At 41.1% G+C, this 26,863-nt stretch overlaps 1 protein-coding gene across 2 annotated transcripts in view; it reads left to right on the top strand.

Moving 5' to 3' along the window:
• Positions 1 to 2,036: 2,036 nt before the first annotated feature.
• Positions 2,037 to 26,863, top strand: part of rnf4 (ring finger protein 4) — a 51,417-nt gene continuing 26,590 nt past the window's right edge. The window contains exons 1-3 of one of the 2 annotated variants that reach the window (XM_061252941.1): positions 2,037 to 2,066; positions 9,246 to 9,338; positions 22,215 to 22,347. In XM_061252941.1, coding sequence (XP_061108925.1) covers positions 9,330 to 9,338; positions 22,215 to 22,347 — 142 coding nt within the window. In that variant the 5' untranslated portion in view covers positions 2,037 to 2,066; positions 9,246 to 9,329. Of the gene's footprint in view, positions 2,070 to 9,245; positions 9,339 to 22,214; positions 22,348 to 26,863 lie in introns of both variants that reach the window. The other variant, XM_061252943.1, reaches the window with a different exon arrangement.

The raw sequence follows: 26,863 nt of genomic DNA on the forward strand, positions 1-26,863 counted from the left end.
ATGCAAAAAAAATAAGAAATCAGGTATCTTCAAATGAGACACTTTTTTGACCAGCATATTAAGAATAGGGGTGATGATAACAAGAGAAATGAAATAGTGGAGACCTTCACAAAAGCTTATAAAGCAGAAAAACTATCTGGGATTATTTCAAGACTATATAGAGGACTCCTAAAATTAAAACAACATTCAACACTATATATACGGGATAAATGGGAAGGAGATGGTGAGATGGAGATCTCCGATCAGGAATGGTTGGGCATCTGTGGCTTTCAATGGGCTTCTACTAGATCCCTGACTTGGCGGGAATTCTGCTGGAAAAATGTTATGAGATATTTCACCACCCCTGTACAAAAGGCCCATTTCTCTACCAAGGCCCCAGTGTGCTGGAGACAGTGCGGCATGATTGCTGATCACCACCACTTATTTTGGTCTTGCCCCAAAATTAAAGGATACTGGGAAGAGATACTAGAAGCCCTTCAAAATATATTTATGATGAAAATACTCTTTGAAAGCAAAGCTCTATACTTAGGGAATATATCCCTTGATTTGGGGAGTAAAGATAAATATTTAATGGGCATACTTTTAGCAGCAAGTAAAAAAGCAGTGACACGGAAATAGTTACTTCCTGAAAGGCCTAATATCGATAACTGGCTAGATACTGTTATAGAAATGTATGTGATTGAAAAGATCACTTTCTCAGTAAATTTACAAATTGACAAATTTTTGAAATGTTGGGAAAGGTGGGTTGACTATGTGATCCCTTTTAGAGAAGATTTTGTACCAATATAAATGGATGGAAACTGTATGTAACCTTCTGTTTTTATTTTCACTGATTATTAACAAGATAAACGCATGTATATAAGGTAGAATGCATCGGTATTGTATGAGATATTGTATATGTTTGTACTCTCTGTCTCTGATGTGTCATTCCCTGGATGTACATAGTTGTGCAACAAATTGTGGAAAATTAATAAAGATTTAAATAATAAAAAATAAAAAAATGATGAGTGAATTTTATGGCTATAAGGAATTTAAGTATAATGACTGTGTGCAGGTTTTTACAGATGGATCAAAGGATCCAATAACAGAAAACACAGGTTCTGCATTTGCAGTTCCAAGCCAAGGTGAGATATGTAGGAGGAGCTCAAATTACCTTGGTGTATATACGGTTGAGCTGTACGCCATCTTGATGGCTCTAGAATGGATTGATCAAAACAAACCAAAGAAAGTCCTAATCTGTAATGATTCAGTCTCTGCTCAGTACAGTCTCATGTCAGGTGTATCCAGTAAACGACGGGATTTACTTTATGAAATAATGTCAGTACATGCACAAATAAGGAAACAAAGCGCTGAGGTCATATTCATTTGGATACCTGCTCATACAGGCATTTTTGGTAATGAAAGAGTGGACAAACTGGCTAAACAAGCTGTTAAAAAAGAAAACATAGATACACACGTTAGACTCTCAAAAGGACTCTCAGAAGGAAAGGGCATTGTATGGAAGGAAATCAGTAAAGAGTGGCAGCAGAAATGGGATCAGGAGATAAGAGGAAGACAGCAACATTCCATTCAAAATAGAGTTGGTAATTTGAGAAGTAGGGGAGGAAATAGAAAAGAAGAGACAATCATGACTAAGTTAAGAATAGGACACTGTAATCTAAACAGTACACTTCACATAATAGGGAAGCATACAACCGGTTATTGTGATCATTGTCAGGTACCAGAAACTGTAGAGCATGTACTGATTAGTCAGGAAATATGTATTAGGGCTAACAGGAGCAGGAGTAAAGAACATACTGAAGTGTCATGGAAGTGTACAAGGCAGAAGATGCTTGGCCAGCTTCCTAATAAGAACAGGACTGGTGAGGAAAATGTAATATACTGGACACTATAGGAGTTAACTAACTCCAGAAGATGGCAGTAGTGCAACATTAAGGATGCAAGCTGCCGTCAAAACAAAAGAAGAAGAAGAAGAGGAGTAGGGCTTCTCCACACCAGGTGGAGGCAGCAATGCGCTAACCGCGCGTGGAAGAAGAAGAAGAAGAAGAAGAAGAAGAAGAAGAAGAAGAAGAAGGTGAGTTACAAGCTATCTGGTTCCTATTGTTACCTACGTTAATGTTGTTCATATTGCTTGAATGTTTAATATTCTGTTCTGTTAACATTCAATCCTACCTGTTGAATGTTAAGTCAACGACAACATAATTCGCAGCCTGCTTGCAGTTGTCCGTTGAAAGATTGCATTTTCTGTGTTAACATAATTCAACATAACGTTGAACATAACGATACATTCGGCATGCTATTGTTTGTTAGCTAAAATAAAATTATATGAAATGTATGAATCTAGAGAGTTAGCTATGTGCACAATTTTAACTGAATGACGTGTTTGCTTGCTGCCCAAAAACGTCCAGTAAGTTAGACAGCTAGCTAGGTAACTTGGCTGTCCATTCATGCCGAATATAGTTAACTAGCTTCCGAGTTAACAGTCTAGCTAGGTCGACAAAGCTTTTTTTAAATGATATTTTAGATGTAGTCGTTATCGCTCGTTAACGTGACTTACGTTAGCATGTTTGATCGTCAGGTAGCTGACCATACCTTATTGTTCAGTGCTAAAGAAGCATGGTCAGTCGTGGCAGTATAAAGTTACTATTATTACCGGTCCTTACGTTATCATCCAACTTTAGCTAGCTAACGTAAACTCAACGTGTTCCGAACAGAACACCGGGAAGTGACGCTTCCAGCAAAAGTTAACGTCCGTTCAATTGTAGTTTTTCTCCTGAGGAATGTTGTTTATTACGGCTGCTCATTGACGTCATTATCTCAGACGCCAAAACACTTTGATTGATGTGAATAGAACCAATAGTTATAGAGAGAACGGCAAATAACTGCACACCGTCCCTGTGTTCGGAAGACAGTGTTAGCTCACGATGGTCCGAACATCGCCGTAAGCCTGCCGGTTCGTCGCCTCTGGTTAGCAACAGCTTCCCCACCACAGTGGAACACTATTACCATGTTACTGTGTGCTAAAATGAATCGCGTATGTGAGTCGTACCAAGTTTTTAATAAAACGGATTAGTATTAAATTATAGTTTACAAACACAGACATCAAAGCTGACCCGGAAGTAATTTTACTAAACGTGACTAAAGATGCGTGACCTACATATTTACCATTCAACACAAAAACTATGTTTAAACTGAGAGATAATGTCGTTCATTATCTATTTGGTTGTTGATTCAAAGAGAATATTTGATTGAATCCTCAGCAGCCTTGCCCGGTGGTATATGGTGTTTGAAGTAGACCACCATAGTTACAGTACCCATAGCACGTATTGATACATTGTGTGTTGGAAACCTTGTCAGTGCATAGGTAAAGATAATGTCCTCGGTGCTTCTGTGAATTTCCTGTCTTTTTCGGCTTTTGCCAACCATTATGACATTATCTCTCACTTTAAACATACTTTTTGTGTTGAATTTCCAGACTTTTTTTTCACCGGAAGGTAATGTAATCATATCTATATAAACAGTGGTTGCCCTGACCGATGATATCTTGTGTTATCAGAAAGTAAACCATTTCAAAATCTGCATTTTACAATATTCCACTTGCGTTCTGAATAAACTCTGCTAATTTTGCCATAATAACTTGAACTAATAATGACTAATATAATTACAATTTTTGCCCATTTAAAAAGAATAGAGAACCGTAAGTAGTTTAAGACTGTTACCTATCAAATACATAATGGCCCTTACACGTAAACGTCACAGCAGCAAGAGCTTCAATGAAGTAGCCAACAAGCCTTGAACCCCTTGAACCGCATTCTTTTCCGCCTTTTCCGGGCCGAGTCAAAAATGAAATAGTTGAAGTTACGGTACTTGTCTGGAAGCATTGCGATGGCTGATTTTGCTACACTTTCAGCTACCGTTTGGCTTGTGCCATTGCAAGTGGATTCTTTTGTTTTAAACCAACTAGTTGGCTAGGTCACTAAGCAAGTGCAAAAAGAGAAGAGATGGAAGAGATGCATTTGCTTTACTTTCTATATCTTGCAACCCAAGACCATGTAAATATTATGATAGTAACGACAACACATGCTACAGTATATGCCGAAAGCTTAGAAACGCGTCCAAATATTTCCACAGGGCCATTCTGTGTGTGTGTGTGTGGCAGCAGTTATTTCCACAGGGTCATTCGCAGTTGCTGTAGCTTCTCAAATCAGCACCTTTTAATATGACCGTTATTCTCAAAATAGGGTTTGGAACACAAGCTAAAGTGACCACTGATATAAAGATGTCTGTAATCAGTAAAAATTACACAAATCAGCCGCAACATTAAACCCACCTGCTTAAACCAGTTTATTCATGATTAAAAAACTAAAGCTGTCTATAAACACAATATTTCATTATATGATATGTGTACTTATATAAGCAGATAATCATATGTGAATTGCATTGAAGAATTACATTTCTAAATGAAAATGGAAATCTTGTGAGCTCATTGGGCCGGGGGTGCATTGTTTTGTTATTTAAATATGTTGTTAAGTAGTGGTGTTCATGATCATGTCTTAACAGGTGCTAGAATCTTAGAGAAATAAAAACCACCTGGCATATATAGAAATCTGTTTCACTGTGGCACTGCATGTGGTGAAACTTATGTAGGGTTGCATGAGCATATGAAGTTTTTTCTTTCCAGCTTGTCGTAGCAACATTGCCCGAAGTTTAAAAAAAATTAAAAACTAGAACGTAAAACTTATTTTCATTGTCCAGCATGATCGCAGACGGTTACTAGCCAGCTATGCCAATATTGCTAGCTATGATAGCTATCCATGTATTTAATGTAGTGGCAGGCAGTGAAAGAATGAACAGAGATGTCGTCATGCCTCATGCCAGGATGTGCTGGCTGTTGATAGCTGCAAATCTTGAGATAACGTTACATTAAGGCAATGTCGTTTTGTAAGCTTGGCAGTGACTAGTCTGCAGTTGTGTTGGTTTAATGTACATGCTTTACCCGACTTAATTGCATAGCTAGCTAGCTAGAAGTTGGCATTATAGCTAACTTATCCTATTTAACATTACATACCTAGCTAGCTAACGCAATTAGCTAGTAATGTTAACATTACTTTACCAGCAAGCTAAGACATAGAAGCATATAGCTAGCTAGCTATCCCAACAAGACGCACCGATAGACATCCGATGGCTAGAATAGCTACAGAGACTAACCAGAGATGCTCTTTTTTTGTGATGTGAAGTATGTTACTCAATTATCCAGGATCAGACATAATGTTCCTTAGATATTTTGTGAAATCAGATCCTAGAGCAGCTGGGCAACAAAAGCTGAAGTATTGATAGATAGATGGCTAGATAAGTAACACATTAGTTAACACAAAAAAATTTGTATTTAAGTTGACTTAATTATAGCTTTGTACAGTTGTATCGCTAGCTACTAGTAATTAACAAGATAGTTCGCTATCAATAGCTAATCAATAGCTGAGCTGATTGCCATCTTGAAAGCGGTCAGAAATAGCCTGTCATGACAACGAGTGTGTCCCACATTAGCCGGAAAGTGCATACTCCTTAACTCCACTACCACCCTCCTCCACTCTGTGCTCCGGAAATATATATATATATATGCTTTATATAACACCCAGCATTAATGATCGGTAATCTCAGTAATCGGTCATATTTTCCCTTTAAAATTCACCAGAAATGAACATTTCCTAGCTGCTCTTTTAAAAATTATGCCACTGGTTGTAGCCTACATAAAACCAGCGTGACTGTTAACAAGCAGGGCATTTATGTTATTTAAGTAGCCTACATAATTCATGCATGGACAACCAACCGTTTCCAAATGGCATATTTATTACCATTATATTTGTTACAGGTGTTAGTGGTAAATAATTGTTTACCAATGCGAACACTTGCGATAACTGATATATGATGCGCTATATGGCATAGGCCACGTTTCACAGTGAGAAACTGTAAAACGCTTTAAAAGGTTTGTAGAAGAGCGTAAAGATAACTCTTATCAAAATGCTGATATTTTCTATATATCTTTTTAATGAAAACTACCGAACGGATTTTTATGAGATTTTGTGGATTAATTGGAATAGCGCCTTACCAAAAGATGTTTCATGTATATTGGTCCCAGAACGGCGAAACGTCGAGGCTGGCGATTTTTTCGTGTTTTTTTGCATGCGAGTGTGGTTTGGACACGACCATGCCTCTGTTAATTGCTAAATTCAGTGTTGGCTATGGGGAGAATGTGTGTGAGGTAGCTGCAGTGAGGACGTATGGAGCTGGCGATCTGACTTGATCTATATTCCACAGTTCTGGTTTGATTTATATTCCCCTCGCGTCAATTTACAGTTGCTTCCGAAAGTATTCAGACCCCTTCAGTTTTTTGCACATTTTGTATTATTTAATTTTAAATGGATAAAATTTCCATTTGCCCACCAGTCTACACTCAATAACCCTTAATTTCAAAGTGAAAGCATGTTTTTAGAAATGTCTGCAAATTTATAAACTGAAATCTGTATTTGCATAAGTTTTCGGATGCTGTGGCACTTTGTGGTCAGGTACACCACACCCTGTTTGCTTTAATTATCCTTGAGATGTGGAGAATTTGATTGGAGTGCACCTGTGGCAAATTGAATTGATTGGACATAGTTTAGAAAGGCACAAACCTGTGTATATAAGGTCCCACAATTCACACACCATGTCAGGACAGAAACCAAGCCATGAAATCCGAGGAACTCTGCAATAAAATTGTTGTGAGGCATAGAGGGCAAGGGTATAAGCCATTTATACAGCTTTGAGTGTTCCCAGGAGCACAGTGGCCTCAATAATTGTGAGATGGAAGAAATTTGCCTGACAAGGTGTTTTTGCTGCTTTAATTCTGGTAGCTTTTTGCTTAATTGGATATGTTATCGCATAACAGGAGCATCATTTCAGGAAAAAACATGGGGATGGCAAGAAATGTATTCATGAATTTACGGTTGCACAAAAGCCAGCCTGTCTATAGCAGTCTATCACTGGTAATTATTCTAAACTCCAAATATTTACAAGAAGTGACACTGGCAAGGAGTGATTGCATGATTCTTGTTGCTATGAAGAAATACATATTTTTGTTGGTGAATTGCTTGCATCTATCCTTGATGGACGCTATTGTCCAATATGTCAGGCTAGTTGCAGATGAGACTGCAGATGAGATTCTTCTGTGTAGACGAATATCTGTATTTTCAGACCTAAATCAATGACCAATGTGAATCATGGTGATCTGTAAATATAATGATCCTTTTTTGCCATGTATTAGTATCCCCTCACTTAAGTAATGATATTCACTCCAGTGTTTGGGCTTCTTCTGCTTTGATCTTCATATTTCTGCTGAAACTGGTCTACAATTTTATTAACTCTTCATATGGTATTTTTGTTTGTACTGTTTGCGTAAAAAATGGAAATGGTATGTGTTATTTATATTGTGTATGCTTATATCTATATTTTTTATTACAACTGTTGGAGTATAACCAAGTATTTAACCAATTTCTGCCTGGTGCTGATATCTTGTATTTACAGTGCTCTGTTAATGTGCAATTATTTAAGTAACATTAATTGAATTAACTTATTTTGATGACTGCATAACAAAATCCAATACCTAGGGATATGGATACTGTTGACATTGTAACAATGTAGGTACAGTGTGATAACAAAAAATTACAATATTTGTTACACTGTGTTTACACAGGGCGGCCTGTAGCGTTGTGGTTAAGGTAAATGACTGGGACACGCAAAGTTGGTGGTTCTAATCCACAATAAGATCCGCTCAGCCGTTGGGCCCTTGAGCAAGGCCCTTAACCCAGCATTGCTCCAGGAGAGGACTGCCTCCTGCTTAGTCTAATCAACCGTACGTCGCTCTGGATAAGTGCATCTGCCAAATGGCATTAATGGAATGTAATACACACATATTGCGTTAGACTCAGAGCACCTGATTATTTTCTTCTCCTTGACATTTTGGCATCTTAATACTCGTTGTAATTACACAGTTACATGGTTACTACTAATATACCCATCCCCACGGCTTGATATTTTCGAAATACCAAATTTACCCAAGAATCATTTCATGATTAATGAAGGTGAGGGAGTTGACCACTCAAATTTTGCTCAGACTTTGTGTAAATCTAATCTATTTAATGGAATTGTGGCAGACTTATTGGGAGGAACCTCATCGTGCAGCAAGACAATGACTCAAAACACACTGCCAACACAACAAAAAAGTGGAAGGTTTTACACTGCCCAAGTCAATCACCTGACCTTAACCTCATTGAGCATGCATTTCACCTCCTGAAGAGGAGATTGAAGGGAAAAACTCCCTGAATCAAACCACTGAAAGTGGCTGCAGCAAAAGCCTGGAAAAGCATCACACAAAAAAAAACAACTCCAATTTCCCCCTTTTTTTCCCTCCCTATTTGGTAGCCAATTGTACCCTATCTAATCCAATTAGTGTTAGCTGGGGATACACCACTTACAACTCTGTCCCTTTGGTGGCCCAGAGGGAGAACAACACGCCTTCTTCAAGCTGTCTCGTCTCACAGCCTGCAACCATAATTCCGAGGTGCACCGGGGTGCATGCACGCCGCAATGCCTACTAGTCCCTGCTGAGTCCCTCCCTTGGAGCAGCGAGCAATTATGCCGCTCCATGCAGCCAAACTCAGCTTTGGACAGGACTGGGAATCGAACCCCGGTCGTCGGTGTGCAACTAACAAACTGATGCCTGCATCAAGGTCCGTTACTTTGTGCCACTTATTGCAAGCAAGAGATATGCTAAGTAAATAAAGTGTTTTTTACTTCAATTTATTTAAATACTTTCTGTTCCAATACTTTTGCTCACCTAATCATTGGGTGGTCTTGTATCAAAGGTGCTATTTTCTAAGTAGTTTAACATATTTAGGTGTAAATAGCAGGAAATGCAAGCAGAAATGTTGAACTCTTGTCTATTTATCTCAACCCAAAATGTATTGGGTGTATTGCAAAAACAATTGGACTTGCTGTTCCAATACTTTTGGAGGGAACTGTAAGTTTTGAAAATCAAAGTAAAAAGTATTCTGCGAAGGATGATGCTAAATTGGTGGCAAACTGGTGTAGCTTTGAGCTAGGAAGATGCGTTTTGGGATTGTGTGACGTCAACTACCGAAGCTCTGTAGGCCTATATTATGCTTATATTCTGCTAAATTGCTGACTGCGGTCTTATTTACTTTTCTTTCAGAGGTCTGTGCAGCACCAGTGGCTTTGCAGTTGTGAACAGGAGGCTTAATTGGAGAGTTCAACCAGCATTGTTCTTAGACAACATGAGTACAGTAAGTGCTGTGCAAAATGAACCCTTTTGTCTCAGAAAGCAGCTTTCTCTGCTGAAAATGGTGCAAATACTCTTGGGGTCAAGGTTCCTCCGATCGTTTTTCCTTTAATTGTGTGGTGCATTAACTTTGCATAATTATGTCCAGGGCTGAAGCGCATCAATATCACATTGCGATGTAAATGTATTGTAATGCCATATATACCTGTCATCCGGTAGTGTGCTAAACATTTGGACACCCCTGGTCAAAAATCCTTTTACAATTAAATATTCTTCAACCTCCTTGCATGTATGGCATGTTTGAGATCTTTCCACAGATTTTCAATAAATGTGGTGACTGTGGTGGCTGTTCCCTTCTTCCTTCCACTCACACAATATTTCCTGTGTCCCCAGCTTGCACACATCCCCAAAGCATAATGGATCCATGTCCATTCTTCACAGTTGACAAGGTGTTCTTCTTTACAAAGGCTTCACCCTTTTTTCTCCAAACATATCTTCTTTCGTGGTGGCCAAATAGTTCAATTATGGTTTGGTCAGTCCAAATCACATTGTTCCAGAAGGCTTCAGGCTTCTCAATGTTTTTTATTTTTTTATTTTTTATTTTTTATAAACAAAACAAACGTCTAGACCTAACTTTACACTATTCCTTTCTTTTTTTAAATAATATTTTTATTGTCAAAAACAAATTTAGATACACATTACAATTACACAAACAAAAACATATAATACTTATGAATAGAAAGGCGTGTTATCTCCGACAGTGAAGGGTCTGGGTTGCTGCATGTTCAGCTCCCACACCCAAACCCAACCCTGCGGAGTGAGTATCAGTACTATGTGAAAGCAATTAATTGTTTGTGTATATCCTAAATAAGCAAGAAGAATTGTTTTTCTTTTTTTAGAATAAATAATAATAATAGTAAAAAGTTGGCAAAGTTGTAAATAACGGTAACATCCTTCATTTATAGCGTACTTGTATCCTTACGAGCCCAAGGCCAGGTATTGATCTGCCATGCACACCCCAGCGCCACGCGCGCCACAGGCCCCCCCCCCCCCCCCCCCCCCCCAAAGCCACCGAGCCGTCAGCCAGCGGCTAAGAGAGTCCTTGAAACTAATCCTTGGTTTTTACCATATAAATTTTGAAATATGTTTGTTCAGAAATTTTTTAAAAGCTGTAGATAAGTAACATGGTAACCTTTGGAAAAGAAAATGTAATCTTGGGAGAATATTCATTCGTATAACATTTCACATTACATTAATGGCATTTGGCAGACGCTCTTATCCAGAGCGACGCACAACAAAGTGCATACCCATAACCAGGGATAAGTGCACTGAAAGACCCTAGAGGGAAGTACAATTTAAACTACTACCTGTACAACAAAGATAAGGACCAGGGCCTATTTGATTTTTTACAGTTTTTTATTATTATTTTTTTAAACAAACAAACGAACGAACAACGCATAAGTGTGAACAAACCCCTTAACTAGCTTACACTGCTTACCTAGCCAAACTAAGAATACTGATACACAGAAAGTAAATCACAGAAAGACAACAATTAAGGTTCACAGGGAGGTAGGGAGGGACGGGGAGAGATGCTGCTTGAAGAGGTGCGTCTTCAGTTTGCGCTTGAAGATGGGAAGAGATTCTACAGTTCTGACCTCAACGGGGAGTTCGTTCCACCACCGCGGAGCCAGAACAGACAGTAGTTGTGAGCGTGAGGTGGAAGTTCGGAGAGGGGGAGGTGCCAAGCGGCCTGTGGACGTCTGGCAGGGGTGTAGGGTCTGATGATTTTTTGTAGGTAAGCTGGGGAAGACCCCTTTACTGCTTGGAAGACTAGCACCAATGTTTTAAATTTGATGCGAGCCATGACAGGCAGCCAGTGGAGGGAAGTAAGCAGGGGGGTGACGTTGTGAGTATTTGGGAAGGTTGAAGACCAGACGAGCTGCTGCATTCTGATATAAGTTGGAGGGGTCTAATGGCGGACGCTGGGAGGCCAGCCAAGAGGGAATTGCAGTAGTCCAGGTGGGACAGAACCATCGCTTGGACCAGGAGCTGGGTCGAGGGGACCTGGAGAACGATAAACAACGGCAATATAAAGTTACGGGGTTAGTAATTGAGACAGCATGGTATTCAAAGGTGGATAGGGATAGGTCAATGAGGGGAAACACAGAGAATTTCCAGGAGGGGGAGATCAGCAAGCCAGTGCCACCTCCACGGCCAGATGGCCGGGGCGGGGGGGGGGGGGGTGAGAAGGAGAAGGAGGATGAGAGGGCAGCGTGTAATCCAGGTCTTGGTGAGGGCGAGGAACTGTAGGTACAGGAGGGAGGCATAACCAGTAATGAAGTCAGCCTTCCGTGTGGCAGACTGGCAATTCCATAGCCCCCCTGCAACTGTGAAGTTGTCACAGGGGGTCAGTGTGGGGTAGCAGAGGTTGTTGGGGTTTCGTCGCCGTGGAGGGCCATGTCGCTGGAAGCGCCTTCTGTAGGGGATAGAGCAGACTGTAATGGGGTACTGACACTCCATACCATACTAACTGGGAGGGAGCGATGTTAGCATTGCTCTGAGCATGCCTATATGACCTGCTAATTACCAAATGGAATCTAGCGATCTAATAATTACCCTAACAATTGCAGCCTCCAAAGTATCTAACTGATTCTGATCACCTAATCAGAATAACAGTAACGAGCGAAATTGCCGGCGGCTGGTGGAAAACACACTCGATTCACTCACTAATATCAAAATGCAACACAGCTGTTCTAACTATCACGGCAATTTGACTAACAAATCTAGCACAGCTGAGAAACTCACAAGGTTTCTTTAATATCTTAATGCTGACACGCAAAAAACTGAAACAATACTTTAGTTCTCTGGACGGTCTTCCACAACTACACGCGCCTAGTGGAAAAAATGCCCATGCAGGTTCATCTGTGTTGGGAGCGTAAACATTTAGAAAGGTAATTGGTATTCCATTGAGCCTAAAATCAAAACAGACCCACCATTTGTGTCTGTAACTGATTTTTCTAACTTGACTGGGATGGTTTTATTCATCAAAATGGCTGTTCCTCTGCAACCATCTTGCATTTCCTCAGCCTCAGCCTCTTGTCTGCTTTACACTATTCTTTACAGTCTTTAGGCTGATGCCTAAACAAATAAGCAGACTGAAGGAATTTTTTTACAGACTGATAGGTTTACAGTCAGATGCCATGTTCAACTCGTGTTTTGATTACTATGCGGAAAAGTTGAATCCCTTGATCCCTTCACCCCATCAACCATTTGAATCATGTGTATGCTGCACTAGATGCATTTAATGACCACTGACGCCCTGATATGAAAGGTGTGGTGCAGAGGGGGAGAAAAAAGGTCATCTTAGGCCATCTATTTATTATCCAACATCTGCAACGTGACCCATGTTTTTTTTAGTCTGTGTCAAAATATAGGGAGGGATTCTGCTGTCCTGACAGTGGTAGGCAAGTCATTCCCCCACTGAGGAGCCAGAACGGAAGACGGGCGTGAACGTGCAGCTCGACTGCCTGGTGTACATAATGAGGAAACCACAAGGCGAACAGAGCTGGCAGACCGGAGTGGGCTTGCTGGGGTGTAGGGAGCAATTAAAGATTAGATGTAAAGTGGGGCAGTCCCCTTAGCAGCCTGGTATGCCAACACTAGTGCTTTGAAGCGGATGTGTGCGGCAATAGGCAGCCAGTGGAGGCCAATGAGGAGTGGGGTGACATGAGCCAACCTAGGCTGACTAGTGGTCAGGTAGGCTGCAGCATTCTGGACCAGCTGGAGGGGCTTGATGGCACAAGCTGGGTGACTGGCCAGGAGGGAGTTGCAGTAATCCAGACGGGAGATGTGCGCCTGGACTGTGTGGCTTTCTCTATCAGAAGATGATGTTTACAGTTTATATTATAGAGAAAGAACCTGCAGGTTGAGAGTGAGGTGGTTATCAAGGGTCACCCCAAGATTCTTGGCCGTCTGGGAGGAGCATACTACAAAGTCCTCGACGATCAGTGAGAGGTTGATTGTCGGAGAGGATCAGGGATGTCGAGAAGCTCAGTCTTGCCAAGGTTAAGCTTCAGGTGGTGGGAAGTCATCCATGCAGAGATATCAGCCAAGCAGGCAGAGATCTTTGATGACCTGCGTATTGGGAGGGAAGGAAAGAAAGAGTTGTGAAATAAGATGACACTCAACTTCACCATTTCTTATACAAAAATGCCATCTACTGGCAAAAAGAGTTATTTGCAGTTGCTGAATGATAAATTCTTGGTAGAAATGAGTTCTCAACCAAAGGTTTTGTTTTCTAGCTAGAATGCATAAAGATGCTAGTTTGTCATTCATTTCCATTTCAACTATAGTTACGCTGTCTGAATTGCATTTCTTCAGTGAAATCTTAAGGAGAGGTCAACTGTATGCCATCAACACGGTGTTTGTATATTAAGTTCCATCTAGCTTGCGAGATTGCATGTCCTCTCATTTAATAAGAAATATTCCATATCAGCAAGGCAGTTAGCTAGCAAGCTACTTTTAACAGCCTAACTATAGGCTAGTGAATGTTAGCTAGTTAACTTGCTGGCATTAACACTGTAACTGACATTTTTCAATGTAGCTAGAGCTAGCTGGCTAACCTAGTGAGCTCACTGTTGGTTTTTATTCCTAGCCTAATAAACTAGGTAAAATAGCTGCCGATTTGCTAGTAAGTTTTTAGTAAGTTTTCTGTTTATGTATGCTGATCAAGCTGGTCTCTTTTTGGCCACCTTTGTTTTACTGTATCCAACGTGTTTTCACAAACTGAGTGCTTGCTTTCCACTTTGCACTTTGGACAGACCGTGAGACTGGCAGCTGTTTTGCTGGCAGTGTCATCGCATTGCAGCAATCTAATCTTGAGGTAACAAAAGCATGGACTAGCTTTTCTGCATCATGTAAGGACAGTATTTTCAGAATTTTGGAAATATTCCTCAAGTGATAAAAGGAAACCGCAGATAGGCCACCTGTCCTTCTGAAGATTTTGCATCCATGTGTTGAGCAGATGGAAGGGCAGACCCTATATGAGGGGTGGTAGAAGAACTTTGAATCTGGTTCCTGATTTGTTTTTTTATTATTTATTTTTATTATTCTAGTCCCTTCAGTCAGGTTGCTGACGAGGGTTGTCATCTGAAATATGTGAGGGGACATTTTCAAATTAGGACAGCTTTCTGTATCCAAGCTTAACCTTATGGCTGTGTCATCAGGAAGGAAATGGAGAGGTGGTCTCATTTCTAAATGATGAGGTAAGCTCACAAGTGGTCTTGTCGTACTTGGGGAAGAGCTGGAGTAAGGCACACTGGGGTGTGGCAATATACTTGTAAAGATCACACTAGTTCCTACATGCAATACTTTACAATGGTTCAGTAGGTGTAGAAAGAAGCAATGAATGTTTACAAGTTATAACAGATGTCGGATTTAACTCTACAGTACCTACTTACGATCTGCGTTTGCTGCTGCTACATGCAAATCTAAGTGGCTGCTGTAAACTACCAGTTTATTTTGCCACCCCCCTTTGGTAGGAAAGGTGTGCAAAAGAAAGTGGTCAAAGCTTCACCTGGGAGTCTGCCTGTGAGGAGACCACGGCTATAGATCAGTCTTATTCAAAGTCTTTTGATGGAGGTTGAACAAGACCAGATAGCTCTTTGGAGTGATTACTCAAGGCATACACACTACTGAACAAAGGTCAGAGGCTTTAGTTGTCCTCAGAAGAACTGAAGAAGCTCTCTTCAGACAAGGTATCTTCCCTATCAGAGTCATGCTGGTGACTATGAGGCTTGGGCCTACCGGGTCGGTCTTCTCTCCAATTCCGGCTGGAATCAGAGTGTGAGAAGCGACCACGGTGGCTTTTAACCGGGAACTTACTCACATGCCGTTGTTTTATGTTATTAGACTTTAATGGGGCAACTTGGAAAATGCCAGCGGGCTTGGTTGGAACAACATGCTTAGCTGTTTCCAATACCTCGTTCCTGGGCACAATCCTTAAAGTGTCCCAGACCATTTGGGCTTCATTTCTTAATTCAAGGGCTGAGTGTTGGCCCCTTGAAAACAGTGAAACATGAGTTCGGACGCAGGGGTGCAGGTTGTGCACAAAAAGCGATTTGAAAGCTTGATCTTCATCTAAGCCTGGCCCGTTTCTGCCCTGGAAAAACGCATGTTTAAGACGTTGGTAGAAGTCTTTTGGTCGTTCTGTACGGCTATGTTTAACCTCCACAGCTTTGATCATGGCTGTGGCCTGATCAAACCGTGGCAGGTACTCAGCTACCAATGCTTCACAAACCTTAGGATAGCTAGAACGAACCTTTGGTGGTAGTTGTTCCATAAATGTATGGATCTCTCTAGTTGAGGTTTTCCATACAAGTCTTACCTTTTCTCGATCGGTTGCCCTGGGCAGATCCGAGAGAAAGTAGTCAACTTCTCTCAAGTAACTCTGAATGTTAAATTCGGAATCCTTGGGGTCAAATGTGTGGACATACTTCGCCATGGCCTCTAGCTCCTCAAAGTGAAGACCATGTCAAGTTGCACTAGTCTGCCTGTTTGGGGAAGGAGAGACTGAAATCACATTTGAATGTGAACACGTTTCATGCGGAACTCGACGTCCTTGGTTTGGTTTAGGGGGCGGAGCTGCAAAACAGTCATTATTCTCACAATCGTTGGCAGAAGATGAATTGTCACTGTCAGTGTACTGTACAGAGCTGTCACCTATCCTCTCAGTTATAAAGGGAAAGCTAGTGGGATTAGCGTTGCTTTTTGTGTGCCCAATTAATAACGCAGAATCTCCTCTACCGTGTCCACGGGAGAGTTCCCTCACTGGTAAGCATAGAAGGTGCAGTCCTGTACTTGCCTGACTGTTTCTCCTTTGCGGAGATGGACCACCATTGGGATGGAGTCCCCCCTTTCCCTCTCTAGGGAAGAGGTGGACAAACCATTGCAAGGGTGGTCAACAACACTGCAATCTGAGGAGACTGAGGAGTCTCCATCAGAGCAAGCTGTGGAACCGGGATCTGACAAACCCGAATAAATTTGTGACCCCCCTTCCCCCACCTTGTGGTGTAAGGAGGAAGTGGGAGAAGCTGGAGTTGGGCAAGCCTGAGAAAGCAGGCTTACAGAAGAGTGGATGTGGTAGCTTGTGGCATCCACTCTTCAACTGAAATAATTCCTCTCTGTAGGAACAAAGATCTGATTCGGCTGAATGCAGATCACGCAAGTATTGTACTGCTTTCTTGCCAACAGTTTGAAGCTCAAGTAAAACACTGGTGTGTTGTCCTTTGAAGTATGCCATCTCTGATTCTAAGTTTTTGTTGCTCTGAAGAGCAAGACTAATCTGTCTGGCAAAATTCAAGACCAGACAACTTACAATTGGGTCTTTTGAATGGTTGGGGGAGTGACCTTTCTCATTGATAAGTGAGAACATTTCTTTCCTACAATCAGTGAGGTTCATCTGATTCAGGAACGCTATGTAGCCAGGTGCTAAACTGTGGGCTAAAAAGGAAAGGTACTCATCAATAGATATGGGTTCCATATCTCAAGCCAAATAAAGCTAAAATCTAAATCGGTAACTTAAGAGGGTACTCTTGAAGTTAACACTTTGACAAGGGCCTTGAGCTCCTTACAGTTGAATTGAATGAATAGCAATGAATAGCAATGAATTGTTTCCCAATATCACAATCCAACATACAAGTTGTGATGAAGGATAAAGAATTTAAAACGCTCTTTGAGTTGAGTATTCTCTAACTATAGTACAAGGTAGCTATAGCATCACACAGGGACTCGAGTTGCACAAGCGGTCCTGCAATGCAACAACAGCAAAATGACCGAACATATGGCTGATATTCAGACCGTTGAAATTACAATTAAATTAGAATTTAAAAGTAACATTCAATTAATTATTAAAATTACTTTGATAGAGTAATTATAATTAATAAAGTACGGCTAATAATACTATTGTTGATAATACGTATTATACCGGAAGGTAAATGCAAATCAACAAACTACCGTGTAAGATTACGAATGTAATGCCACAATGTTACACGAGGGGGCAGTGTATTGAGAAAGCGGCTCATGCAGGCTTTCAAAAATGGTACAAGGGTGACATCTAGTGGTCTTTTCAGAGAATTGCACTTGTGGCTATTTAGCTGAGAAAAGCCAAAGAATGCCGAGAATTTGTTCTGGAGTCACATGACATGATATGAGCCAAAGCTCATCTTTCTCACGCAGAGCTCCAAATTAGGAAGGGGAATTCGTTATGAAGTCACAAGACATGAAATTTGAGCCAAAGCTAGTCTTCCTCACACGGGGCGCCAAAATATGTAGGGGTCCTCGCACGGGCTCCAAAATATGTAGGGGTCCTCGCACGGGGCTCCAAAAAGATGAGTAATCAATTCACGTACATACGCGGCTAACAGAATACATTCAAATGGTAAGACGGCAAATATAGAACACCGATTCACAATATCAATCAAGTCTAAACTAAACACTGGCTATGCCTGAATGTTTGTTCTCTTACTGAGTCCATACGCATTGGATCCAAAAGATGTGCTGTCCTTATAGTAGCCGCGATGGTGCTGTGAATGCGTGTCCTGGAGAGGTGCGCAAAGCTGGGCATTCCCATCTTAGCCGCGCTTTGCTGTCTGGACCGCTCGGTTGCTGGAAGGATGTTCGCTGGTCCATTTTCCAGGTGGAAGAGTTTGTAGCTGTTGTTCTTTGGTTAGCTTTGCAGGGGTAAACTGATGTAGCGTTCCGCGTACACCAGTTTCCACTCGCTATAGGCCACAAAGTTACCGCGAGGTAACTGGGTGTGTCCGTAGGCCTGGTAGTGCGCTGTGCAGCATTCAGCCTCTGTCCGAGTCTCGGAGCAGATGAGCCGAAGCGAATGGCCAAAAAGGGTGCGTCGAGGAAGGAAATGAAGAAAGGGAAGAGAAGAGGCAGAAGAGAGATCCCAAGAACGTGTCTTGCTCTTATATGGGAAAGTTTTTTTGCTCCCGCCATTACGGGATTGGCTGAACCAAGCGAGACGTCATGCAGGGTGGACGTCGCGGAATTGTCCTGTGGGAATGTGGAAGTTGTAGTTCCTACATCATTCTCCAGGTGTTGGCGCCATTAGGCAGCAGTGATTTTACACTGGACTTGAAAATTCATATTTTTGTTCATTGTTGTAACACACACATGTTTTTGAGCTGCAAAAAGGCTGTTTTGCCTTGCCCATTCTTGCTTTGACACCTGCATCTGTACCGCCCTGCTTGTGGATGATACTCCCCAAGTAGGTAAAGGACTCTACTTCTTCAAGCCTGTTTGTGCCTTTGAGTGTGGCTGATTTATTGCTGGTTACATTCATCCTCATGATCTTTGTCTTCCCCTTGTGGATGTTGAGTCCTACTTGTCAAGATGTAGCTGCTAGTGTTGTGGTCTTATCCTGTGTCTGATAGTGGCTGTGTGGTAGCAGTGCCAGGTCATCCGATGTTGTCTCTTCCAATCTTTACATTAATATCTCCCATGAGGACAGTGACATCTTTCTCTGAGTACTCTGTGTAAAATGTTCTGAATTGTGTCTTAGAACTCATCTTTCACTTCATCTCCACTATTGTTTGTTGGTGCATAGCATTGGATTACATTCATTTTGATCTTTGTTCTGAATGATGCTGTGATGATTCTTGATCCATGGGCCTCCCATCCTATCAGTGCCCTCTGTGCAGGTCTTGATAGCAAAAGCACTACACTTTCTGTCTGTATGGCATCATCTTCTTCATGACCTGAAGACCAGCATCTCGCTGCTCATCAATCTGTCCTGTTTGTGTCCATCTTGCCTTGCTGATTCCCAGCATTGCAAGGTTGTAATTTTCAATTCCTGCTGCTACTTGGGTGGCTTTACCTGCTTGATACATGGTCTTTACATTCTGATGGTAATGTTCCTGGTTGGAAGAAGGGGTCACCGCACAACGTCATAGGTCTTCGAACTGAAGAACCTTCCTCTTCCAGGAAGTTCTCTTGTCCCTTGTCTGCGTTTCTGTAGCAAGTGAGGTTTTTACAGGACAGAGGTGCTAGCCCTACACCCAACCCTCCTTTCTCATCCAGGCTTGGGACCGGCCATGGCGGAGGTATGGTCATTGTACCAAGGTGCTAATTTCTTATGGTAGGTTTCCTCTTCTTTAACATTACGTTAATGGCATTTGGCAGACGCTCTTGTCCAGAGTGACATACAGTTGATTAGACTAAGCAGGAGACAATGCAGGGTTAAGGGCCTTGCTCAAGGGCCCAACGGCTGTGCGGATCTTCTTGTGGCTACACCGGGGATCGAGCCAGCGACCTTGCTTGTCCCAGTCATGTACCTTAACCACTATGCTACAGGCTGCCCTTCTTAAGAGGTGCAATAGTATCCAGGGTCTGCAAAGTACGTAATTTATGTTGCCTGTCAACTGATCAATTGAGTTAATGCTTGCATTTGTGTATGCGTTTTGGTTGGAGCCAAGAAAATACTCACAGTAAATATAATTTATTAAATTATATACGGCAGCAACTCCACCTCCACGACCCGTCAGACGAGGAACGTAACTGTAACTGTAACCAGGAGGGTTGGATTCATTTAGGATAATATATTCATCAATTTTAAGCCAAGTTTCAGTTAAACAAAGGATTTAAATTTGGTGATCAGTAATTAATTCATTTATAAGAGTTGCTTTAGGGGCTAGCTCTGTTTGGTTTGCTGCATTATTAGTAGAATGACAGGGTCACCCCTAATGGGCTTCTTAGCAAGGCTTAATTTAGGTCGGGCTACAGACACTCTCCGTAGCATGAAACCTGGGCAGCAGTTCTTGGGAACAAGCAGAAATCTGTGCTAAACAGAAGGTGCGACAGGAAATTTAATTTCTGAGACTATATGATAGATTTCTAGAAATGACCTACGAGGGGTAGAGAGTGACCTACCATCTCTTTTCAAAAGACTAGGCCTCCCCCAAAAGGTATTCCAATTGTCTATGAAGCCAACACCGTTTGCAGGGCGCCCAACAGTCAACCAGTGATTTTCTGGTGTCAATCTGCTGTAGATTTTGTCACCACGCCAAGACGGGATGGGGCCAGAGCAAATAACTGACCTAGACATCTGTTTTGCCAAAGCACACACCAATTAAAACTTATCTTTCGTGCCCTTGATTGCTTCAACTGGACATTGTTAGCAGTGACATAATTAACAATTTTAGAAAACTTGTTGGTTGTCCTTGCCCCAGGAATGAATTGTATTATGGTCGCTGGTGTTGCTAAATTCACATTTCACATTTCTTAAAATAGTCGGCAGAAGCAGCTATGTAAGCCCAAGTCATGACACTTCCTCAACCATGCTTCACAGATGGGCTTGTATGTTTTGGATCATGATCAGATCCACTCTTTCTCCACACATTGGCCTTTCTTTCCATCACTGTTAATCTTGTTTCAGAACTTTTGTGGCTCATCTCTGTACAAATTGTAATCTCGACTTCCAATTCTTATTACTGATGAGTGGTTTGCATCTTGTGGGATAGCCTCTCTATTGCTGCTGTTTAAGTCTTCAAACGGTTGTCCTTCACCACCGCCCTATGGAGATTGTTTGGGATGCCACTGACTGATGACAAATGCAGTCTTCTCAGGCAAAACCCAAGGCTAAAACCAAGAGTAGACATTCAGATCTATTTATTGTTTAACCAATCAATCTAACAGGACACATCTGGGGAAACAAGAAACGCATGTCAGTCACATGTTCCAGTACTTTTGCTCACCTAAAAATGGAGTCGTCTGACACAAAAGGTGATATGTTTTAAGTTGTTTTACAAATCTAGATCACAATACCAGGAAATAAACAAAGACATTTGGATGCATCATTTGACCTCAAACTTAATTGTCTTTAGTGTATAGCGTAAACAAAGGAATTGACCTTTGGCTGTTCGAATAGTTATGGAGGGGGACTGTATATTGTTATGTTTTTAAACAATCTTCTCCACCTGTTGCTATCTGATGAGAGCACAAGGAGAGGGAGAGGTAGTTGGGAGGGTGACCTCATCTCAGTGACTCAGTGTGACATAGTGTTTTTAGTAGTCTCCCAAAATATATTTCAGGCTCATTGTTTTAAAAATAAACCTGGCCAAATATCATCATAGTGTCATCATGAAAAAATTTGCTAAGGGATGTAGCCTATTTCTATCACTCTCCAAATTGATCTACAATGAAGAGCACTTTTCAAATAGGCTAAATATACACTCAGTGAGTGCTTTATTAGATATTTAGTCGACTTCTGTTTTACTCTACTACTGCTGTAGCCTATCCACTTCGAGCTATGGTGCATTGTGTGTTCAGAGATGCCCCTCTGCATACCACTGTTGAGACTAGAGACTAGTGTGTGTGAGAAAATCCCAGGAGATCAGCAGTTTCTGAGATACTCAAAACACCCTGTCTGCTAAAAAATCATTCCATGGACTAAGTCACATATATCAAAAAATGTTCCCCATTCTGATGGTTGACGTGAAAATTAACTGAAGCTCCTGACCTGTATCTACATGATTGTTTGCATTGCACTGCTGCCGCACAAATGGCTGATTAATTCATGTGAATAATTTGGTGTAATAAAGTAAAAATGTTCCTAATAAAGTGCTTGGTTGAGTATGTATTATTATTATTATTATTATTAGCTATTATTATTATTGCCTAATAAACTGAAGCTTCTTTTAATCATTTGTCACGTACGGTTACTATCAGTCCATACCGTTGGATACAGTTTTTAGAACCATTGTTCGAATGTGAACAGCTGTGCCATTGCACCGTTAATTAACAGCACTAGGTGGTGCAGTACAGAGTGATTTGTTGTAGTGGAATGATATAGTTGGCTCCCTGTCTCTGACAGACACAGAGGAAGCGCCGCACCCCAAACTCTTCTACCACCAGACGCACTGCCAGCAAGAGAAGCAGAGCCACAAACACGCCATCCCAGCGGGTTCACAGTGCCATTCAGGTCTTGGACAACAGCGGAATGAATAGTAAGTCGAGACCAGTAACCAGGATTTCTGTTCCCATCTGTACCATATTGTATGTTTATTAAGGTTCTGTGTCAGAAATGGTTGGTAATCAAAAATCCCAGTTATGTTACGGCTATTCTGTGACACAGGCCAAGGCTTCACTGTTTAAGGCATCCCTGTATTCAGCAGGCTCTCAAGCAGAAATAGATTAGCTGAAACAATCACATTTTATTTGGCAGAAGACATGGCTTAGCCTAATACTACGGTTTTTGGTAAAACACTAGCTTCATGCTTGGTTCACTGTCACACACGTTCCCTAAACTAGCTAACATTACGATTCGGTATGCTTCAAAATTCAAAATGGAGGCTGCACTGTTCCTGCCACAAGACTTGGCGGGCGTCAGTCTCACAGCCTGCAGACTGGTGTCCTGCTCACCAATCTCATGGGACGTACTAGTCCAGTCGTGATTGAAACCGGTTGCAAGTTTTCATTGATAGGCTACTGATTACAAATTGGATTCATCCGAAGTTTAGAAGTGAAAATGTAATCCCAGTTAAATCAGATTGTTAAATCACAAAGATCGGGACAGCAGATCACCTTGGACACCCCTGCCGGTGGCAGCAGGATGGTCCAAGTGGGGGAATTTCATCATTTTGAAAGAGAAAGCATTATGGGAGTTCTAGCCTCAGCAATATAAAAATAATTTGTATCAGAATCGTATTCAGCATTTTGCATTATATTTAACCCCTTCATTCAGATATAAAATCATGCAACACTCACTCATTTTTGCAGTGTTCTAATCCAGAGGTGAGCATCACAGATTTGGAAGATGGCTAAAATGAAGCAAGGCACTTGTGCCATTTACAATACTAACATCATTTAGTTTAGTTATTCCTGAATTTTGAGAATAAAGAAATTCAAAGCAATGTTGGTGAAAATGCAAAAAAAAGAACAAAAATGAAATGCTTGATTCTCAAATGTAGAACAGGTGAATCTATCCATTTTATAAATCTCCTAACTCCTTGGCCACAAGTTTGCAAAACCTGATGGCGGCACACAGAACTACTAAAGATCTATGGAGCAAAATATCAGCCGTGTACCCTTACTTCAAATCTATCCAAATTACTAAATTGTGTATTGCTGTAAATCGTGAAATATACCTCTTTTGCTAGAAATCAACTATTTTGACTGGATACGATCAAAAAAATGGGCCGGCGTGGGTGCAGGTTTTTGTTTTAACCCAGCAGTAACACACGTGATTATACTAATGAACTAATTGTGGTCTTTAATCAAGACCTTGGTGAGTAGAATCAGCTGTCTTAGTCCTGTGCTAAAACAACAACCTGCACACACACACACCGGCCCTTTCTGCATAAGATTGGACACCCCTAGTGTATGCTGATACCTAGCTAGAGTTCTTGTTTTTTTTTTCAGCAGGAGAGTCACATAGTTGCCATTACTCAACATGAAAAAACATTAGCAAACGCTAACAGTTGTATTTCACAGCCAATGCAAATAACAATTTTAAGGAAATATGACATTGCAAATAATTTAAGTATACAAGCAGGAATACAGTGATTTGGTGTTTTGCCAGGAAAAAATACTTGTGAGATTCCGACAGTTGGGGGCAGCCGCGTTTCAGCTTGTAACAGATTACCCATAGTGGTTTAAGGTTTGTTTTTTGAATAACCTCCACCAGGCGGCAAATGTGAGCACTACTCCACAGCTGTCATGAGCCCACCCTTGCCAGCGTGATGGAGTTAATATCATTCTGTATCATCTGTCCATTTGTTATTACATTTTGTTACACTGGTTAAAAAAAGGGACATTTCTCAATGCGAAATGAAAAGAAAGGAAACCAGGTGGGGTTTTTTTATTTTTTTATATTAATTTATATTAATATTAATAGTGGGTTAAACTATGATAGTGTTGACTGTCTTGGGAACATGTGGGAGGGACGAAGTGAGGTTATAGATCATATGGTATACGGAGAATGGTTTCCAACCTTGATATGCTGGATCGTAATGTTATTTTTGTTTTGCTATATTGCAAACAAATGCATAAAACGATTTTAGACTGTGGTCAACAAGTTATTAATTGATGAATGAGTAGATGCATGATCACTAAAACAAACCATTTGGTAATGAAGAATTCAAGGATAGGCTAAAGCAAATGATAATGTGACAAACCTGCATTGTGTTAACCTGCATTAGTTTAATAACAAAAAAAATAAAAATAAATCGATGAACTGAAATGTGTTAAAAAACGTAGAGGAGCCTATAGAGGAATTCGCAAAAGTATGTGAACTGGTGGGCTCCTTGTCTAAATGATGATGGTTTATTGGTGTCACAGACCCCTTTTCTGTTTGGAAGAGTGTCACCCCCTAAGCTCCCTTCCTCAGCAGAATAACATATGGAAGGAGTCCTGTTTGTTTTTTCTACTTATCTGTCTCTTATCTGTACAAAGATAAGGTGAAAACCTTACAGTTTCAGAGAGCTACAAATGCTTGTACTTCTCTCCATGATCATAAAATAAAGCTGCACCAAGATTGAAGTCCTCCTTTCCTCCACTCCAATTATCACATTTGCAGCTCATTAGAAAATGCAAGCTCAATTCCAAACAAGTTTACCTGAAAATATCTATCCTTAAATGATTATTTTGGACAGATAAAACTTTCGGCTTTTACACAAATGTTTACACAACTTGCCTATCCGATTGTATTCCATGAGTGAGAATGGAATACAAATACTAAATACTTTACGTGCTCAAAATAACTGTTCAATCACATTTTCTGGAGGGGAATGGGTGGGCTATGCTATTCAGCAACTGTGAATGGCTGACGCATTGAATCTCATTGTGCGCTAATAGCACTGTTCATTCGAAAGAGTCAGAGGGTTGCTGGTCGATTTCCCCCCCCCCCATCCTAGGTGTGTTGACGTGTCCTTGAGTAAGGCACCTAACCCCAAAGTTGTGGACTTGAGTCACATGACTTGAAATCACAAATTTAATGACTTTAGACTTGACTTGCCAAAAAGAGAAGTACTAGAAAATTGAATTGAGACTTGACATCTATGACTTGGACTTGAGCTGGATGACTCGAGACTAGTTTGAGTGTTTTCAACCAGGCCTGGTTCTACGGGGGTGCACCTTAGATTAATATTTTGCACCCTTCGTTGAATATTGTCATAAAACTTCAAAAAGCGCCACAAATGTTTGGGCAGACTATACTCACCTAATATCACACGCAGCAGGCAGAATTCATGATGGCATTTATTTGGTGTAACAGACGATTGTGACCTATGGGTGGCGCAAAGAAGTTACGATCAATTAGATTAGAGGAAGCATTTATTATAACGTTTAATAATGTTCTCAGATTAATTAATTTTGATTTCTTTAAAAATAAATACATGGTCATATACTGCGGGCGTGACTGTATCAGCATCACAAAACTTTGTTGCCATGCCAGCCAGCACAGTGTGCACTGCAGCTAGCTACTATTGCACCCCTTTGTTTCCAGTTTAATGTTTCCAAATTAGCCAAAATTATTGTTTTACTCTCTTAGTAATATTGAGTGTAAAATCAAGCGTTGTGCCATTCGGACAACAATGTCTCAGCGATCATTTTATGTAGAGACCTACAGTAAACTGCATTGTATTCAATAGGTAAATGTATTGGTGTGAAGTGTTTATTTTAATATGCCTGTGTTTCCAAGGCCCTCAACAACAGATTTTCAGTCAAAAACCTTGTGACTCATTGTATTGTGTGTATACACTGTAAATTAGAATGATTCACAGATCTAGCCTCTTTACCTCTTAAAGTGCACTAAACATAAGCAGATTGATGCATTTAACTGTTAAAATTGACTAATGCCCCCTGACCCCCATACAGGGTTGGGCGCACTACTGAATTCAATTCTGAATTCAAACTGAATTCACTCAATTCAGATGCATCCTTAGTCATTTATTTTGGAACTGGGCCTGTTCTTAGCGTTTATGCGGGATGCACCTCTCTCATATTTAATTTTAAAAAGCAGTCATTAGTCTTCATTTCCTTTTTTTTTTTCCAGATTTTTCCCTTTTTCTCCCAATTTGGTAGCCAATTGTACCTCGTCTGATTCAATTGGAGGTAGTCGTATTAGATGTACCGCCCGTACCCCGTCCCTCGGCGGCCCGAATGAGAGCGACACGCCTTCTTCAAGTCGTCTCGTCTCGTGCCCGTTGCCGTGATTCCGAGGCGCCCGAGGTGCTTATTGTGCGGCGATCTAATAACCCTGCCAAGTCCCTCCCTCTGGAGCAGCGAGCCAATTATTGCTGCCCCACGTGAGCCGGCCAAACTTGGCCTTTTGGCAGGGCCGAGAATCGAACCCCGGTCCCCGGTGTGCAACTGCAGCAAACTGCAACCGCAAGTCTGCTGCGTCTTAGCCTGTTGCGCCACCGCGGCTCCCAATTAGTCTTCATTTCCAATGCGACTTACGCACAAGCATCGCGCCGGGCCATTTAGATACTCAGCTGTAATTGGAGATATCGTCATGTTACT

The sequence above is a fragment of the Conger conger genome, chromosome 8 (genome assembly GCF_963514075.1).
Source record: "Conger conger chromosome 8, fConCon1.1, whole genome shotgun sequence".
NCBI classification, from domain to species: Eukaryota; Metazoa; Chordata; class Actinopteri; order Anguilliformes; family Congridae; genus Conger; species Conger conger.